General features: G+C 40.7%; 1 protein-coding gene across 11 annotated transcripts in view; it reads left to right on the top strand.

Moving 5' to 3' along the window:
* The window catches only part of TMEM241 (transmembrane protein 241), a 59,364-nt gene that overhangs the window by 26,557 nt on the left and 12,789 nt on the right, over positions 1-20,018 (top strand). For 9 of the 11 annotated variants that reach the window (XM_071737326.1, XM_071737325.1, XM_071737322.1 and 6 more), the window contains 3 exons: positions 249-283; positions 1,525-1,594; positions 4,340-4,433. In XM_071737326.1, coding sequence (XP_071593427.1) covers positions 249-283; positions 1,525-1,594; positions 4,340-4,433 — 199 coding nt within the window. The remainder of the gene's footprint in view (positions 1-248; positions 284-1,524; positions 1,595-4,339; positions 4,434-20,018) is intronic. The other 2 variants (XM_071737323.1, XM_071737324.1) reach the window with 2 other exon arrangements.

Here is a 20,018-nt window from a genome sequence, read left to right as displayed (position 1 = left end):
CAGGGGATATGATCAAATACTGGTGACAGTCCTGCTTCAGGTACAAGGTTGTGTTAGGTGATCCCAGAGGTGCCTTCCCAATGAACCTCTTTTTTAATTAAATTGATACTTATACTTCAGTTACACTACTTAACTGGAGTAATTTTCACCAGGAAATAACATACACAAAGCTGTCAATTTATAATGTTCGGGCTATGGGATAAATTCTGTATTATACATTTAATCCTTTTTTCAAAATTATTTTTTAGTGTGGTGCTCTTGGCCTCTGCATCTCATCCAGCAGGTAAAGTGGATTGAGTTGTTCCTTTTTTATGTTTCAGTATTGCCTTTCCTTTCCATACATGTTTTTAGAGGATTCCAAAGCTTGGAATTCAACTGGAATATGACCAATAATATGCTATCTTGCAGGAAGAGGAGAAGAGGGTATATAACACTGTGTAATTTGTATAGCACTCACTAGCACCTTCCTTAGCTGCGCTTTGTGAAGAAGCAGCACAGGACAGACAAAAGAACAGCTTCTGAGGTGGTGTATGGTAAAGAACAGGGATTACCTAGGTGAATATGTCCCCATCAGAGCAGTGTCCCAGCAGTCCATATAGAACTGAGTTTCCCTTTCTGCTGTGCAGAGATTTTGTTTTGTTGCTTTTGTAAGATGTATAGCATCACGTGAGCCCGTGGCAGGATTTGGAGTAGCAAAAGATCAGAGGCTAAAAATGGAGAAATGAATATTTGGTGGTGGCTACTATTCCTATCATACTGGGTTTTAAATAGTTAGAAGGGTAAGGATGATCATCTGTTGCTTTCACTAGACATTTGCTCAGTCAGAAAAACAAAGGCACAAGCATTTAAATAAACATAAATTCCCCTTTTTGCCTGGTGGTGCATAATGTATATCTAGCATTCTCCCACCAGGATAGACAGAGATGTCAGACAAATCGGTGCGTGTCAAAAAGTGAAAGATGGAGTTTCCTCCAAGTCTGTAGAGCCGGAAGGCTTGAGAACTCCTGGAAATTGTTGCTTCCAGGAGAAACCAGGTCCCTGGTTCCTGGAAATGCAAGTACTCGAGAGCTCTACTTGGAACTGGGAGAACTTTTTTAAACTTCTCAACTTGCTCTGTGTGACAGAGTTCACATGCCAGAGGGGGAAGCAGCCAACATACGTCTGTGTTTCCTGTTGCTTCAGTAGGAACTGTCACAAGCACTGTAATAAAGTAAGTGGATATGATGCATGTCTATCCACTGGCAACTCTTGCTTAAGCAGGATCTTCCCTTTACTAGCAAAGAATACTCTAATGTATCCATTTCCCTTTTTTCAACCAAAGGGACTGGCTGGAAGCAAGGTCAGAGAGAAATCATTAAACACACTAGAAATGTGGAAAGCATCGTAAATGAAAAGTCAGCCAGCTGTAAAGGCTTAGAGGAATGTTAAACTTGTAATGTTCATGTAATTGCTCTTCCCCTGCTTGTAAGAGTGGGTAATTTTTTTCTCCCTGTGTTCCACTGAGTATATTGCTTTCTCCTTCAGGTGATCTCTTCAGTGCCTTGGACTTTCCACTCCTGTACTTCTACAGGTTTCACAGCAGCTGCTGTGCCAGGTAACCTCTCTCTAACAAGACATGTGAATGTTTTCAAAATAAGAGATCACATTGACTTCCAAACATGACTCTAGGTTAAAAATTCTGGACTATGTAAAACCTTTGTTATTATAGTTTCTGCAAGCATAAGACAATAAAATGGCAGAGAATTTGTATCTGTGAATATCTGTGCCTGTTCTATGCGTTTGAAGGTTCTGAGATTCAAGTGTGCTGGAAGTATATGTGTTTATTTGAGTGAGCACATTCTGATCAGGAGAGTTCTTAGTCACCAGCAAAGTAATTTTTACCTAGTGTAGGAAAGCTTTTTAAGTAGCCTCTTTCAAATGCTTCTCAAGTCAGATTAGCCCTTGTAAAACTTGCTGTTTGCAGTGATTACAAAGTATTAGTCTTCAGCAGTGTATGGGTGAACATGGATTTGTTTGTTTGTACATCTTGTTATTTGGCAGAAGGCTTTTTTTGGGTAAAAGGGAAAAGCTTTAACAAGCATTCCTTTATTTTGAGTAGCAAATGTTCACAGCCCAATAGTGTAATTCTCACAGGACAATGTAAGTATGTTTTCTGTAGGTCTTGATTCTTTTAAAAAAATGTATTCCTGTCTTTCTCTTCCAGTCTTTTGCCAAATGGAAGTATTTTCTTTTTAGGCAGGAATAAAATATTTTCATGCTAATTGAAGGTAAAAATATTTCTTGATTGTTAGGGGTTTGCTTAATTGTATCCAAATTTTCCATTAAAAGGTGAAATTAAAAAATTATTGTTAAATTATTTCCTTATGTACATAGTTTTTAGGTACAAAAGTGGCTTTTTTTTTTTTCCAAGAGTTGATTATCCACACTACAAGTAACTTGCAATTAGGTGCTAATGAATAAGTTGTTCCATGGTAGGTAGCTGAAATCTATTTCTTCTTGAAGGCAAGGCACTAATGGATATCTGTCTAACCAATATATTATTCTTTTCCACTTCATTAGAATATTCCACTGTTGCAACCTCCCACTTCTCTTTCAATTGTTCAGCTTCAGTACCTGTATAGAAGGTAGCACTGTACACTACAGCCACTGAAAAGAAGTAATTAGATGAATAAACAAGCATCTCAGTTGCTGTCCTACATCTTGTATTCTAGTGTCTTTGTGGACATAAAGGATTTGCAATGTAAAGTCAGGGAAACTGATGCAGCTAAATCTACTGCCTGTGCAGAATTTCTGAAGCATTATTAATAAGGTGCAAAGTGCTCCCTTCAGTTAAAGAAATAAATTTGTGTTAATTGTGACATCAATATTTCAGGTGTTATTAGCTGTTTCACTTTTTATCTCTGAATTACACTAAACAGCTTAAAATCACTCTGACTAAAAGCCCTCCACAGGGCAGAAGATGAAGAGCAAACTTAAACTAGCTACTGGACTTTCAAAAGTTTGGGCTGTGCTGCTTCATTGAACTCACTGATTTCTCAGAGTGGAATGCTCAGTTGTTCAGCACTTCATCTTCTGCAGTAGGAGCTGAGTTTGGGGCTATCTTTTATCATCAAGGCTGCATCTGCTTGCTTAACTCCAGGAACAGCAAATAGGCCTTTGGGATCTCATATTATGGTTCAGTGTAAGAAACCCTGGTTCTTCCTTCTCCTGGGCAGTTATTTTGCCCTACTTTTCAGTGTGTCAAAAAACACCTGTACTGATATGTGGCTGAGATGCAACTTTGCCACATATACTGAGCAGGAAACAGCACTTGGTGTAGCTGCTGGAGCCCAGCATGGAACCTCTGACCTAGGGACACACTGTCTTTCACCCTTCCTGCTGTTGCAGAGAGGACACCAACTGCATTGTATCAGTATCCAGAGCAGCATACTTTCTTTCAATACCTTTTTGTTTTACCTCATCACTTGTGTTCTGTGTTGATCCCATCTTCTCTTCCATGTAGCCTCCCACAGTACTTTGTAGTCATCTCAACCAGCCACACAGAAATTTGTGCCTTATATATTCTTAAGTCCTCTTTTATTCCCTGCTTGCTGGTTTCACTAATTCACAATCAGTGGGTTGTAAGTCTGTCATAAGTGAGAAAAAATACAGACCTAAGGCTTATAAGCTCTGTGAGGTCCAGTGAGACGTGAAGCGGAATTTCCTTAAGAGTAGCCTTGGCTACAGGAACACTGAGGACTACTGTCCTGTATGACTTGAGAATCAAAATTCACATGGCTGTCAGCAGAGTTTTGGAGTATTCTGTTCCCAGCAGTACTGAGTCATCAGTTAAATGGTAGACTGAATGTATTTCACTTCCTAATTGGAATTTAGGCTTCATGAAATTTAAACCGCTTGAATGCTTTAGGCAGAAACTTTCCAGTGGTTATTTCCTCAGTTCAAGGTGGTGTGGAGGTTGAAGTGAGTTAGTTGCCAAACTTGTGTGGCTCCTGTTAGAGCTGGCATTGCCTTTATTCAGAGCCATTTCAGTGCCTGAAGTTAATATCTCACCTCATGTTTGCAATAATCTCTGCTTTTCTGATTATGCAAGTGTATTAGAGACCAGCCATAAAAGCGTCAGACTTACTTTACTCAAACCCTAGTCACTGACTGAACAAAACCCAAAATGTCCTAGTCATAATGTAAGCTCTTTGTCCAGCAGATTTCTTTCCCCAAATTGGATTAACACAGCTTGAAGGGTTACTGTTCAGTTCTGCATTAGGAAAATCAAGATACATGTAAGACGTTGCTTAGCTGAAATTAAGAGATTTTGTTAACAAGCTTTCCCCATCCCTTGCAGTGGACTGTTGGGATTCTTTCTGATGTTGCACACAGTGAAGCTAAAAAGCAGCACAACCTCAGGGCAATATGCAGCATGGACTTTTCTTGCAAAGGTAAGAGAAAGACTCTCGCAGGAACACATTGCATCTGTGTTCTCACAGCAGAACTGAGGAGTTTCTGCAGCTCTCTGGTTTCCCTTGCTATTCCTATTGCCTAGGAGTCCCAGGCACTCCCAGGGACTGCCTGTGCAACTTGCATGTAAAGTTGACGTGGCAAATATCAGGTGCACAGTGAGCCAGAATCACTAGCTGAAATAAAATGCTGTGTATAGACTGGGCTTACTGGACCTGGCTTGATTATTGCAGCTAAGGATTTGGCTTATCTCAGTAATACAAAGCTATACTTTCCAGAGGTGTTTTGGAGAAGAATACTCCTGAAAACTCCCACTGCGATTGCTGCAAGGGAGAGCAGTGCATGTCATTTGCCTTGACATTAACAAGGCTTTTGGCAATATCTCCCACAACATTCTTATATGCAAATCAGATTGTTAACAGTCTGCCTGTGCAGACGGTTAGATGGGTGAAAAGATGGTTACATGATCAGGTTCAGAAGGCAGAGGTTAATGATTCCTACTTTAAATGGGGGCTTGTGACAAGTGGAGTAACACAGGGGTCTGTCCTGGGACCCATCCTGTTTGACATTTTTATTGAAGAATCAGAGATGATTCAGTGCACTCACCTTTGCAAAGGACACCAAATTGGGAGGGCCAGTCAATAATGCTGAAGGACAGAGTTGCCTTGCAGAGGCACCTGGAGAGGCTTGAGAAATGGGCCAACAGAACTCTTACAAAACTCAGCAAGGACAGATGTGAAGCCTTGCACAGAGGAATGAAGAGCCCCCTGGCAATAATAAAGGCTGGGGACTGGGGGCCTGGCAGGCTGCTCTGTGGAAAAGCACCTGGGGATTTTGGTAGAGAAGAAGCTGAACGAGAGCCAGCAGTGTGCCCTGGCAGCTAAGAAGGCCAAAAGTATCCTGGGTTGTGCTAACAGTAGCACAGGCAGTAGATTCATGGAAGTGATCATGTCCCTCTATGCAGCACTTGTTACACCACATCTGAACCAGGGAGCTTTGTTTTAGGCACCTCAGTACAAGGAAGAGTGGAGTGAGTTGTGCAGAGGGCTGCCAAAAATATTCAGGGAGCTGCAGCACTTGTCTTGTCTTGTGAGGAGCATCTGCTGGACCAGGCTTGTTCATCCTGAAAGAGAGACAGCTTTGGGAGCACCTAACAAACATCAGCTGCCCAGTAGCTATGGAGAAACTGTCTGGACAGATCCAGGCTCTTTACTGTGGTACATGGTGGAAGAGGGGAGTAGTGGTGAAAGGTGTTAAATTGAAACAAGAGAGGTTCAGATTTGGTACAAGGAAAAACTTTTTCACCCCGAGTACAAGTGAGGCAGGGGCAGAGGTTGCCCAGGAAGGCTGTGTAGTCTCCCTCTTTGAAAAGGTTTTTAAGGCTCAACTGAACAAAACCCCTGAGCAACTTGGTCTGACCTCCTGAGATCCATTCCTTCTGGAATTATCCTATGATCTGTGGATCTAGGGTCTGGCTGTACTAGGTTTAAGTTATTAACAGCTTATTTGTTAAATTATAAGTGGTAAATGCAGTCAGAGGAGCTTGTCAGACTCCATTTCCCTGGTTAGATTTTACTTAGTTTCATCACTCTCAACTAGCTCACCTGAAAACCACAGCCTTTCTGTGTGGTTTGTGATCACAGCTTTGCTACTACTGTGAATGAACCTTTTACCTTAAGAGAACAACAACAAGAAAAATAGACTTACATAATATGCTTGTTTAGGAACTGTACTCAAATGAGTCTTTGGTTTTTCTGGGGATAACAAGAAGGGAGTGAGATGGCTGGTTCTGTGCTTTGCAAGCTGTTCCATGCTGTACATGTCACAGAGTTTCTCACCAGTTTGAATTTCTTCCAAACATTCTGACTGTGCAGATTTTGGTACCTTAGCTTTCTTCTTGCTCTTTGGTAGCAAGTCAACTGATCTAAAGCTTGCTCTTGTGTCTTGTTTGTTCTGTTGTTTGGTTTTGGGGTTTTTTTTTTCCTTTTTTAACATTGTGCTGGAGATGTGAATAGCTGGCTCTGCTAGTAGGTATTGTGAATGAGGAGAAATGGCTCTACTTGTGGTATTTATGAGCTATCTGAAAAAAATGCAGGCAAAGATGTGTTGTGAAATACATTTTAAGCAGATCTGGGTCCTTCCCAGCTGAAGTGGATCAGAGCCATGAAGTCTGGACTGGATCAAAGCTTTCCCAAAGTTCAAGGGTTTCTAGATCTGTGGGGCTTTGGCCAACTCCAGGCATAAATTAGACAAAGTTTGTTCTAGCCACTGTTGTCAATGCAATTGTGTGCCTTTATAGCAACTAAGGGTTTGTCCCTGTGTCACTATCGTAATTTAATCTGTTCTTCAGCCCTAGAAGTCTCTGTTAATGTGCATGTTTTAGTATCTTGCTTAGGAAAGTTGTTGTAAAAGACTAAACTAGTCCTTTTTATGTTGTAGTTTCTAACCCCATGCTCAAATTATGTGTCTTAAAAAAAAGTTTAAAAAGGGGAATAAGTAGTAAGAACATGAGGTTTGTCTGAAGCACTAATAATTTTATCAAAACTAGCAGTTTCCTCTGATGTCTTCCGCTAGTGTTTTAAAGCTTGCAATAAGAATGATTTTTAGAGCTCTCTCATACCCATCTGAGGCAGCATCAGGAGCATGGAAGAACTGCTTCTCCAAGTGCTAAAATGCAGCTGGTTTTGAGTTAGAAGTCAGGGAACGCTTGAAAAATTCAGAAACACCATACATTGGTTTTAGAACAGGGATCATAAAAAACTGAAGAGACACAAATAAGCAGAAAGCAAGAGCTGAACTGCAACTTGCCTACAAGGGTAGGGGCTGATCTACCAGAAATTCTCACAAGGCACCTTGTAACTGCAATCATAGAATCATCATAGAATGGTTTTGCTTTGAAGGGACCTTCAAGATCACCCAGTTCCAACCCCCCTGCCATGGGCAGGGACTTCTCCCACTGCACCAGGCTGCTCAAAGCCCCATCCAACCTGGCTTTAACAATTCCAGGGAGAGGTCATCCACAGCATCCTTGGGCAACCTGTCCCAGCATCTCACCACTCTCACAGTGAAGAGAATCTTCCTAATGTCCAGTTTTAATCTACTCCCTTCCAGTTTAAAGCCATTCCTTCTTGTCCTATCACTGCATGCCCTTGTGAAAAGTCCCTCCTCAGCTTTCCTGTAGCCCCCTTCAGGTGCTGGAAGGATGTTTATAAGGTCTCCCTGGAGCCTTCTCTGCTCCAGGCTGAAAAGCCCCAGCTGCCTCAGCTTGTTCATAGAAGAGGTGCTCCAGCTTATGAGGAGTTACAAATTCACATAGGGGATAGTTAAGAAGAGCCCTGTCTATCTGATCACTGATGCTGCTTCCTGCAGTGGTTGGAAGTGTTATAACTATGTACAGATGCAGCCTAACATTGCCTGGATATGAGGGCTTTCTCAATCAAATCTTAAGTCATCATAGGTGCAGAATAGCAATATTTAACTAGTACTGTAAAAATCCAATATTGTAAATACAAGTGTGGGACTCCCTTTAAAAAAAAAAAAAAAAACCAACAACAAAACGAAGTTAATGCAGATAAGGAATAAAGATAGAAAGTGTTTGAATCTGGACTTGCAGAATGATATCCAGTGGAAAAAAAGAAAAAAAAAAAACTATGGTCACAACAACAGCTTTGCATTCCCACATGAGCATTTTTCTTGGATTGAGTAGTGCCCTAGATCATCCTCTTAGTCTCTCAGACTGACTGGAGTTTTCACCAGCAGTTGGAAAGAAGCAGTGTTTGAGGCCAGAATATGTTTATCTTGCAAATGAGCCAAGAAAGGAGAATGCTGTAGCCCTCAGACAGCAGCACAGGCCTCTAGGGAGGTGCAGAGAATGGAGAATTAGAAAATGTGTTTTCCATTTGGATGCTTTGTACCTATGTGACTGATGAGCTGGGGCTGAGATTGTTGCCACCACTTCATTTCTTTTAAAGTGCCAATAGACCAATAAACTTAACCATGAAATCTGATGGGCCTGCTTTGCAGACTCAAGGACACATTCTTTGTGAAGTCCACATATTTGGCCTCCCTGCCCTCTAATTTTTCATTCACTTAAAAACTGGAGCAGGGCTGTAACTTGTTTTTATGATAGTTACTTTGGCTGTGGCAATTTAATCAACGCATGAGGTTTTTAAATTCTTCCCCATAATGATTTTTGCCAGCTTTCATGTCAAAGCACTACTTTGTGCAGAGATAAAGCACAGTTTTCACCTGTGTATGTAGTCCTGTGTGATATTTATAGTGACAAATGCTTTCTGCACTCTCGCTGTGAAGCAAATAATGTTGTGTGTGTGTTACTCATATCTGTATAGATGCATGAGAAATGCTAAAAAAAAATCACTAAAGTGATCGGTAAAACAAACAAACAAAAAACCCAACAGCAACAACAAAAAAAGCTTTTAAGAAGCGTAAGAAATATGGAATGCTTTGTCATAGCCTTGCACAGTTTTAATCCCCAGATGAGTAAGGATTTGAAACTGTAGTGAGATTTCTTGTCTTAATTTGAAAGCTATGATAGTATCGTGGGTCACGTACTGGAAAGAAGAACTGGAGATGCTCATGTATACAGACAGAAGCATCTGGTGAGCTCTAACAGTGCTATAAGTGAGTTTGTTTACATTAAGGCTGCCAATCTATATCTGGTGATGAAACCTGTCAGGGTCTTTAAAAGTTAAGCAGCAGAATAATCTAAATCATGAATACAAGGGGAAAACAGTATTTCAGAACTTTTCTTCAGCTGGATACTGGTTATTTATTAATTCATGTTCCCCTGTCATACTCAGTATTATCTCAATAAACTTGTAGGGAATTCAGTTAGATTCCAGTAGGAACCTGTTGAGACAGCTTGTTATAAAGAGGAAGAATAAATAGGAAGGGCAGTGGGTTTTTGATTCCCTTACTTCCTCCCTCATCTGAAGAAATAAAGTTGGAAAACTGAAATCAAGTTGCACTGAGTTTTACACTGGTTTTCTTCTGCATTTATTGAAAGAAAATTTAGATTAATCTGACCAGGAGTATGCAACTCTTCTACATGGCCATTCCGTGTACCATGTGTCATCTCCAGTGCATCCAAACAGTGCTGGATGTTCCCAGAAACTTAAAAGCCTCCCTTGACAGTTTCATTGGTTACTTGTTTGTTAAATGTGTTTGCTGCCAATCACCCTGTGTGTAAAGGTGGGTATCAGACATTAAGAACGTACTTTTGCTGAAGTGTCTGCAAGAGTATCTTATCCAGGGGTCCTGTGTAGCTAGCTGTAGCCTGCTGCACTTACACACCAGCAGTTTTAGTCCTCCCCCAAAATACATAACAGCTATTCCAAATGCCTCCTGTGGTCTTTGATTTTATATTTTGTGCCTGGGTATCTGCTTCTTTGGTCGCCATGATGTCTTGAAGAGAATGGATAGACAGTATTCCTCTTTGTGTCTGTGAAAAAAAAATGGGTTATATATAAAGACTAGAAGAGTACTTGTGTTTTTTATTAAAGCAGAAATTCCTGCTTTTCATAAACTGAAGAGGCCACTACTGCAAGTCTTATGGTTATGTTCACTGCACCCCTCTTTACAGACAGCAGTTCACGTGAGAATTTTAACTGCTTTAATTCCACGGGCAAACCAACCAAGAGAAATAAAACAAATTCATGTTTTTCCACATTTTTGCAGGCTTAAAGCCTCTGCTAAAGCATGCACTCTATTTTTATATCTTTTAATTCCTCTCGCACTGCTGCTTAGCGTGCATGTGCTGTAAAATATTCTGGTCCAGAATGTCAGTTCTTTACTTCTGCTGGGGGCTATTTACTTGTATAAATAGTTGCCACTCTGAAACAGAGTCCTGCCATCAGTACTTTCTGAAGCAAATGGCTCTTCTTGTTCATATCTGCCCTAATGGGGGAGGATATTTTATTAAAAAAAAAAAAACAACTCTTTAAAAATTTGATTTATATATCATAACCAGAACAAGAATGTGTTCAGTTTGCTGGTGCTTGCCCACTTGGTTATACTGAGTACTGAAGTAGTGTCTGCTTTGCATGCTGCTATGTGCAGGCAAAAGTGACAGTGAGATTCTTGGCTGAAAAGCACATTGCTTTCTTGGCTTGGACCTCATAAAGCTGTATGCAAAAATGTCATCAACTCCCACTGGAGTTCCATAAACACAGTGAGTTTTCATTCGGCCAAGGTCCTGCACTGTGTGCAAGGGTGTCTTGAGATCTCTGCTCGCCCAGCCTGGAAAAAACTGCAGCTGGAAGCCAAAGCCCTGGGAGAGAGGAAGAATTGTGTGTTAGACCTGGCTGGACTCTGTTGTTGGTAGGTGCTCCCCGTGGCACCAGTGTGGTTTAGGTACATCTCTAAACTGAGAGATTCCATGATCCTAAAGCTTTTGAGTATGCCAAGAAGGGGTTCATAAATGTAGCAGTGAGCTGCTTCTATCTGCACACTTTGTGTACTCTTATATGTGGATATACACACAGACATATATGCACAGATTTAAAGGTAATTAAAAATGGTGAAAGTTCTTTTTTATTAGTGGTTGGTCCTCCCTGTATGAAATGCAGGGAGTACGTTTATTCTTGAAACATACATTTGATTCCTGTGAGTCACCATGGGGACCATGCAAATACCTTGGAAAAGAAAATGTGTTTTGCAGCTAATCTTGATGAGCAGACAAGGCAGTGTGCTCTTAACTTCATCTTAAGGGTCTATAAAAAAGACCAGTTGCTGAAGCCTTAAAAGTATAGGTTTTCAGGTAGTTTCCATGGAGACAATTTTAGAGTTACCTTGTAGCATCCAACACTCATTACACCATATAATTGTTGGGAAGACATCAGTCTCCATAACAACTCCTTTGTGTGCTACATGACCACTAAGCTTAAGTGGCACAGGCTCCCTGAGGCACTAATGCAATTTAAGGAAGCTGTCTTGCAAGAACAGCTGAGACTCGCTGGGTATCTTGAATCTTCAGGTGCTGGAAAATTTTAATGTGTACATTTAGAAGAGTTGTGTAGGGCTGCAGTTGTGTATCCATTCGAAAATGGCAGTGACACAGCTTTTGGGCATGACATTGTCAACAAATAAGTACATAAAGTGATGAGTTGCAACTTGGAGGTGATATTGCTCCATTATTTTCGTCAGTGCTCGATATGATAAATCCAGTCTCAGTGAACATTACTTGATAGATTGAGCCCTAAGACATGCTCTGAATCAGTTTGTTTCTTTTTATCCATTGTGATATCCATTTGAAGTGCATTGTGTACGTTGGGTATTGTCATTCTCTTGAGCATAAAGCTAGCTGCAGAACCACTAGGTTGGGTATATCTTTGGAACATACTTTTTCACCCCTGTCTTTATTTGCTTGACAGTAGAAAATTGTGATTTAAACGTAGATTTCATCAAATCTAACAGAATTTTTAATAGCAGAGGATGCAGGTTCATTGGTTCCTCTGCATAATAGATTCCTTGTCTTCCATTTTTTATTTGGGTTCCTGGAGTTGCGTACGGAGAGCTGAGGCTGGGAGATGAATCATAAGTGTGACAAAGAGAAAAGAGTGAGAACTCTTTCAGAAATCATTTCCGTTGCTAATGCACTGATGTAGATGGCAAAACTGTATGGGAGAAAAATATAACACACTCATGTAGAAGATCTCTCAGATAGCTAATGCTAGACTTCTGGAAATGAGCAAAAATAGCCACATTCTTCTCCCTTGCTGGTTCCCTGTTCTTTTCAGTGTCTGGGTCACTAGCTTGCTTTTTGATTCTTAAAAACATTTATGAGTGAAATGTCTCTAGACTGCTTCACAAATCTAGAGCCTTTCTTAACTCTTGGTGACACTCCAGGTTGCTGTCTTCAGAAACTTCTCATGTTAGCGACCTGCTGCTGACTGAAATGGGTCTCCCTGTCATTTTCTTCCTCTCCCTCCCCAGTTCAGAACCAATCTGTGTAAGATGTGAAGTCTGGTCATTTCCCAATCCCAAACTCTGTACACCTGCTTAAGGATTAAATTTTGACTTTCATCAAAAGTCATCAAAAACACCTCTGGAGGAAGCAGTGCGAGTGGCTTATGTCCCATCCTTGAAATCATATGATCTTTGAACAATCTCAGGAGATGACTGTGAGTTGTTCTCCTCCTATCCACAGCTAGCAATGGGGAGGAAAAAAGGCAAAGTCCAGCTTTCTCTACATGCTGTGAGTGGTTGTCCTAAGGGGGGCAGAAGGGAATGTGTCTTCTAGCTGAGGCTTTCCCGCCCTTTCTGAGGGAATAGGGGGCCAAGGACTGTAGTCAACTGTAGTCCCTTCCATCTGTCTGTCCATGAATGAGACACACAGGGTACTGCTGAGACCCATTAGGGCTAAGCGTGGAACCTCGTGACATTGCTCACAAAAGGCGTTGCTCAAAGTGGATTAGCTGTGTTAGTATTTCAATACATTTTTTCAAGTATCAAGTTTTTTAAGCTTTCTGATGGAATATTTTGACCTTTTGTAACAGTGAATGGTTAGGAACCCCTGGAAAAACTTTGAATGGAAAAATAAAACCTTAAAGAGAACCAGTTCTTCCTTGCTGTCCTTAGCATAATAAAAATAATAATAATAATAGCATGTTGATTTCTTTCCATTACATCATTACTAAAACAGCATAAACACACCAGAGAATAGCAATGTAGAGACTGTGTCTGGGTTATTGTTGTTGGGTTGTACGGAAAGGAGTCAGCAGGGACATTTAGTTATCTGGTCTGGGAATTGTTTGTTTATGAATTAGGTTTTCCCAAAGGAGTTGTGAGATGGGAAATACAATAGGAAACGGACTTCATACATGCACAGAAATACCAAAACTGTGTCATGGAGGAGAGAGGTTGATGGAAACTTGCTATTTTTGCTAACAGATTTTTAAAAAACACTTGATTACGCATCCCAAAGTTTCTTCTGCTATTTTTGATACTAGTGATACCCTCCACAGCATTCTGAGTTAGTCATGACAGAAAAATGTTTTACTTCTGACACACTGACAAGGAATATGAACACTTCAGATGTTTCTATAGATTTTAACTATGGAAAAAATGCATTATATTGCTTTTCACTAAAAAATTCCCCTTAAGCTAGGCATCTTCCTTCGTTCTCACAATATCCTTGAACACTTTCAGCAACATTTGTGCTTTCATGCGTAAAATCTATTCTCTTATAGCAGGAATACTGGGGGCAAGAAGATATTTGAAGATGCACTCAAAACCACACAGCTCTTGAACTGACAATGGCTTTGATCTGCAGTGTTCAGCCTGAGACTTTGGGGCAATCTGTCACGGAAAGAGCAGTCACTGACAGTGTGTGCAGTGTCCTACCCAGCAACCCCTCTACAGCAAGGTGCTCCAGATATGGTCAGTCTTGTCACAACGGGCCAGTCCCCATCTGGGGCATCTGAACCAGCAGAAGTGGCTTCAGAGTGGGTGGGTGCTTCCCTGTCTGACGTCTGTGTGGAAAAGAAAAGTTCACTCATGACTTGACAGGTTGCTCAGGGGATACTTTCTGCTGTCAGTCCTCTGGTCTGCCTTGTGAAGGTTGTTACTTAGTATAGGTTAACACCTAAGCACATGGCTTTGGGCTGAGTTTCCAGCTGACTGTTGAAAAAAACACTTTTTGTGATGTGTAGAAACAGGTTGATGGAGCCTGTAAAATATCTGCCTTCAGGCCCATTTTTTTGTGCCTTGTTTGCCTCAATTCTCTTTCAGAAGTTGTGGTCCCTGTAAGTATGTTCTCTTGCACTTTGAGGGAGAACAAACCGACAGGGGTTGAAGGCATCATCCTGGTTAATTTGGACTTTGGAAAGAATTAGGAAACGGTGCAGATAGAGCAGCTAAATGCTGAAGAATTATCACAGCCGCTAAGCAGTCTGCTCTTCAAAATACTGTCTTCCACCACGGTGCCAATGTCTCTAGGAAACTGAACTCTCATTTTTCCTTTTCTCCATGGCCCCTTGACTGCTAACAACTTTACACTCTGGAACCAGCTTTTTGTTGTTTTGGTTTTTTTTTTTTTTTTTCCTGAATGCCCGCTGTGCCGCTGTGGTGGGAGATCGTGATTCACCTGTGAGGAGTTTGGATTTGCCTCCTCTCCTGTCTTTGGTCAGAGGTCCTGATGATGCAAGGCAGATAGAATATCAGTTCCTGCCTGATGTGGCTACTCACCCACCCACTGGCATCTAGCACAGACAGATGCTGAGGTCAGTGTTTCCTAAGGAGCCAACTCCCTTTTGTGCCAGGTATATGCAGCAAAACTGTGTTTGCCTGCTAGGTTGGCCACTTAAATGTGACGATGCCAAAGCATGGTCATCTTACCTGGGTTATCAGCCTTCTCTGTCCCTTTAATGTTAATTTTATTTCATGATCTCATAAGGGTTAGATGAGGTGAAGAATAGCTTGGAATGCCAGAGGGCTAGCTCTTGCTGAGCTTAACATAAGATAAAAGGTATTTTATTGTGGTGTTTTATAGCGGTGGAGTGTTAGAACATCTGGCTGCTCCCCCAAACTGAAAACCAACACTGTGAAAATCAGATAAAAAAATTTATTCTTTACCACAGTATGCCATGTTACCAATAAAATTCAGAGAATTAAACACAAGATGATACTGAGACAATTGACTGAGTAAAGCAAAAAAGAAGTGTATATTTTTTTACAGGTTCAAAAGGTTTCAGTGACTGGGTTATTTCAGCAGAAGCAGACATTCCACAGAAATTTTTATAGACTAGAAGTGGAGAGATTAATAAACTGCATGCCACAGGATCTAAGTTTTTTATTAGCTAAGGTCAGAATGCAAATATCTCCTTTTGTCCAGTGTGCCCATTGACTACAAACCTGCTGCATTAGGGGAGGGTCATAAGTTCTCCTGAATTGTCTGCCATCAACCAATACTTGATTAAACAAACCCTTGGTCCACTCCAGTTTTTTTCCATCATCCTAATAGGTAGAGCACTTCACTGCTGTTGTTGCTGTTGCAGTGCTTACTCAATTACACAAATATTCAGTAATTCATAAAATAAGAACAAGATGATGAATCACATTTCCCTGTCAAATTCTGAACTCAGAGTTTTTAAGGGAGAGACTAAATGGTAGGAGAAGGCCTTTGGAGTACTGGGCCAGTATATAAAGAAAATTAACTCCTTGACAGGCTGAAACGACAGAGGAAAATTACAGTTAAACATCATCATGCATGAAGCTTTTACAGGAAACAGGAGGCATTGGGTCTTAAGTTCAGTTTAACCTTGAAATAAAAATGTATTTCAGCTTTTGGTGAAATATACATGCAGTAGCAGTCAATCTTGTGACAGCAAGAATGGACAAAGCACTTCTTGAAAAAGTAAAAAAAAATCAAACTCATTTGGCCTAAAGAAGCCTTCTTGTGTCCTTCATTAAATTACTTTTGTTTGCTTGACAAAGCTTCAGCTGCTTTAGATTGTGCCTCTCATTTACCCAACTGACCTGAACTGATGCTGTTAGTCTGGTGCATGTATGCACACCTGTTTGAATGATGAACAGTGAATGATGGATAGAATGATTGATAGTGTTTCCAGGTCAGCAAAGCATGCAAGCAATCCTGCATACATGGATTGTGCAGGATTTTCCCTTTGCCTCCTTACTACAAAACCACAACACTGAGTAATAACAGTGTCTGGATTATGTTTTCAGCGGTCACATTTAAGAAAAATATTTAAATATGGACAGAGGTACTGTTAAAATTGAGTTCTGTACTGTAACCACTCTGCACTTTTCAGACTGAAGACTGTGGCATTTCATCAACTATCTCACTAATCACAGGAAAAGGGAATGTATGTTCTGGACATGTTCCCTCCCTGTATGTTCCCTCCCTAGTGGAGGGAAGATGCTCTTGGTTTGGCTTTCTCTTTCTTATTGCAGAAGATCTGATGCTTGTGTTTGAGTGAAGGTAGGGTGGAGTGGCTGCTTGATGTTCAAAAAGAAATTACCATACCGTTCAACACAGTCTGGAATTTTACAAGGGACAAATAGGTTTTGTTTTCTTTAAAAGTCTTAGGATAACTTTCACTTTTTATAGGAAAGCAAGGTGAGTTAGAATGTGCTTGTAATGCTCATTTATCACAGAATCATAGAATGGTTAGGGTTGGAAGGGACCTTAAAGATCATCAAGATCCAAACCCCTTGCATGGGCACGGACACCTCCCTCTGGACCAGATTACACAAGGCCCCATCCAACCTGGCCTTGAACACTTCCAGGGAGGGGGCATCAACAACCTCCCTTGGCAACCTGTTCCAGTATCTTACTAACCTCATGGTGAAGAATATCTTCTTAATGCCTAAGTCTGCCCTGTCTCAGTTTAAAACTATTATCCCTTGTTCTACCTCTGGTGAAAAGCCCCTCCCCATCTTTCTTGCAGTTCCCAATTATTGTACGGGAAAGCTGCTAGAAGGGCTCCCCCGAGCCTTCTCTTCTCCAGGAGGAATAGCCCCAACTCTCTCAGCCTGTCTATGTAGCAGAGGTTTCCAGCCATTTGATCATCTTTGTTGGCCTTCTGTGGACCCTCTCCAACAGGTCTGTATCTTTCCTGTGCTGGGGACCCCAGAGCTGTTTCCAGTATTCCAGGTGTGGTCTCACATGAGCAGAGCAGAGGGACAGGATCACCCCCCTCACCCTGCTGGCCGTATTTCTTTGGATGCCACCCAGGATGTGGTTGGCCTTCTTGACTGTGAGCACATGCTGGTGGCTCACGTCAAGCTTCTCATCTACCACCACCCCCCAAGTCCTTTTCTGTCTCATCAGTCATGTATGTTCTTTTTATTTCTATGCTATGTGTTTATATATGAACACATATGCAGATACATGTTTATACAGTAACAGATGTGGGGCTTTCTGAAAAGAAAGAATTAGACCCTTTCTTACTCATGTTTGATCATTGTGGATAGGACCATATTATCCTGTTTCTCAGAAGAGAAGATATTTTTGGTAGAAATTCTATTAATTACACTCAGTAACCTACATATCCTTCTTTATTTTCTACAATTAACTGTTGTAAGGTGTCTGTGCAGCCTAAAATAACTGCTCTGTCTTTATCTGTGGTAGCTCTTGTAAGGATTAAAAAACATAATGCAGAATCAAGGAAATCAATGTATTGCCGAGAATTGGAAATCCTTTAACTATTCATTAAATATTTGTATGTCTGAGAGTTGTAAGATGTGTGCCAGGTACCTTAAGGAGGTGAGGGCAGAGAATTCTCTAGAAGTGATTCAGACGAGACAGATGGACTTTTTTGAGCCCTTTCTGCTTTGTAGGATGTGGCGGGGCACACAGCTGGGTTCCAGAATGACCCAGTAACTATAGCCTCAGTATCCCCTAATGGGTTTTTTATCTCCCCAAGCCAAACTGCTAATGGGATGCATACAGTGCAAGAACAATAGCTTGGCCACCTTTGTCTTATGAGGAATAAAAGAATAATGAAGTTAGAAAACAACTCAGCAGTTCTTTTGGCATTCACATGATGGTCAGGGTTAAAAAAGAGTTTCTGTAGCACATTGTTCTGAAAAGATTATACATTAATCCTTGACAAATGTACTAATCTGATAAGACAGGATGCTGAATGACTGTAAGGAAGCAGATACAACCACCTATTGCATCAGTCTTGCAGGCTCACTGTCTTGCTTGTATTGGTCACCACATCCTGGAAATGAAAAGAATGTACAAAAAACCATCACTGAGAAAAATCTTCATAAATGCAATAGAAAGTAGAGGATATATACCTAATTCACTCAATACTGGAATGGTATATGAGTGTCTAGGTATAGAAATGCAGAGGATTATCTTCCCTCTAATTAAGAAATCTACTTTCTTACAGAAAGATGATATATATAGAAATACTCCTCTGTGATACAGTGATTGTTATTTTGAGTATTGGTAAAGTAAAAAAGCCCAACACCCTAAATATCTCATGATTTTGCCAGAGGTGAACATTTTTACTGTTTCTGTTCTGAAAATGTTTTAGAGGGCAGGTTGCTGATTATGTTTGTTATTTGGTCTACCCTCTCCTTCTTTGCTTAATATGTTTTAAATGCAACATGTAGATGATTTTCAGCTGGGTCAGAAATTAATTGATATGAAAACCAAATAGATTCATTTACACTAGAACCAAGTTCTGTCATTATCATTAGGCATTTGACTGCTAAGGCATGTTTGAATACTGGCTGCAGTTGAGTCACAGTACATGGAACTCACTTTGTTCTTAAAAAAACCCTGGAATTTAGCATTATTGTTTTAATAATGCTAAAAAAATTAAATAAAGTGAAATAAAATATGAGGAAAAGGCAGAAGAGAGTGACCGAAACCTCCTTTGAGATAAACATGGGGTTTAGGGAAGCTGGAGATCTGTGCAGGCATTTAAGCAAAAATGAAATGAAGGATCTCAAAGAATTTTATAGCAGCTGGTAAAACTTCTACATGGCTGGATCAAAGCTTTGTGGATCATGAAGTTGCTGTCACTGTTGCCATGGTGCCACCGTTGCCATGGTGCCAGCATGACTTACAATTTAAGTAACAACCCTGCCCCAGCTCATGCATCTCTTGATCAATAGTGTGTGTCAGGGAGGGCTAAAAGTATTCTTCAGTATTCTCTCCTTCAGGAGAGCTGAACAGAGTCCACCTATGAGCAATGTGCATCTAAGTCTGCTGTAATGCACAGACTCATTGCAGTGTTTTCTGCATTCATAGGCTGAGAGTCTCCAGCTGAGACTCTGAGGGAATGGAAACCTTTAGCACACATCTGCACCTGGAGTGAGAGTGGTGCAGTAGATGTGCTCGAGGTAGTTTCCACCCAGTGAGCAGAACTGAGAGGGAAACCTGTTTTCCTTTCCCCTTTTCTCCAACTTATTTCGCTTTGGAGGGTTTCATTCCTTTGTTTAGGCTGCTTATCTTATCAGGCAGGATCATTGCATTGCTGTTTCCTTCGGGAAGAACTATCATTTTGGTGGTTCAAGGTTAAGGCTTCATTACTTTTTCTCAGAAAAATCTGTGTCTCTTCTTGAAATCTTTTCCCTGTCAGTGGTTTTATTAGTACTGCTCCTTCAGGGGGCTCCATTATCACCTGAAGCTGTTAGGTTAAGCAGCATATTTTGAATTTCCTTTTAATTGGTAAAAACAGACCTTCAGAAGAAAGTTGAAAACTCTCACATATCCTTTCAATGTGTTGATTAATACAACTAAATCAATATCTAGAGGAAGGAGGCTTTACATGAGAGCTGGATGGAGGACTTCTGCCCCCATTTGTGGTTATCTCCTTTAACCAGATGTTTGCTCTGTTACTTTAAAAATGGTTCAAGGGAGCCTTCAAACTTCTAGAAATGATCCAGATTGCACAGAATGCCTTATCATTACAATAGGCAAGATTTTTGAAAGCTTCAAGGGAATTTTTTATTTCTATGGTAGATCATCACCAAAGCTGACCTGAAATTAAATAGCTAGTGCTTGTTTGGTTTTACTCTGGTTCTGCATATGGTATTATTTCAGGTACTGTGCAGGACTGGGAATA

Source organism: Heliangelus exortis, chromosome 2 (genome assembly GCF_036169615.1).
Source record: "Heliangelus exortis chromosome 2, bHelExo1.hap1, whole genome shotgun sequence".
NCBI lineage: Eukaryota > Metazoa > Chordata > Aves > Apodiformes > Trochilidae > Heliangelus > Heliangelus exortis.
The sequence above is the reverse complement of the archived record's forward strand: the minus strand, read 5'-3'. Positions and strand labels throughout refer to the sequence as shown.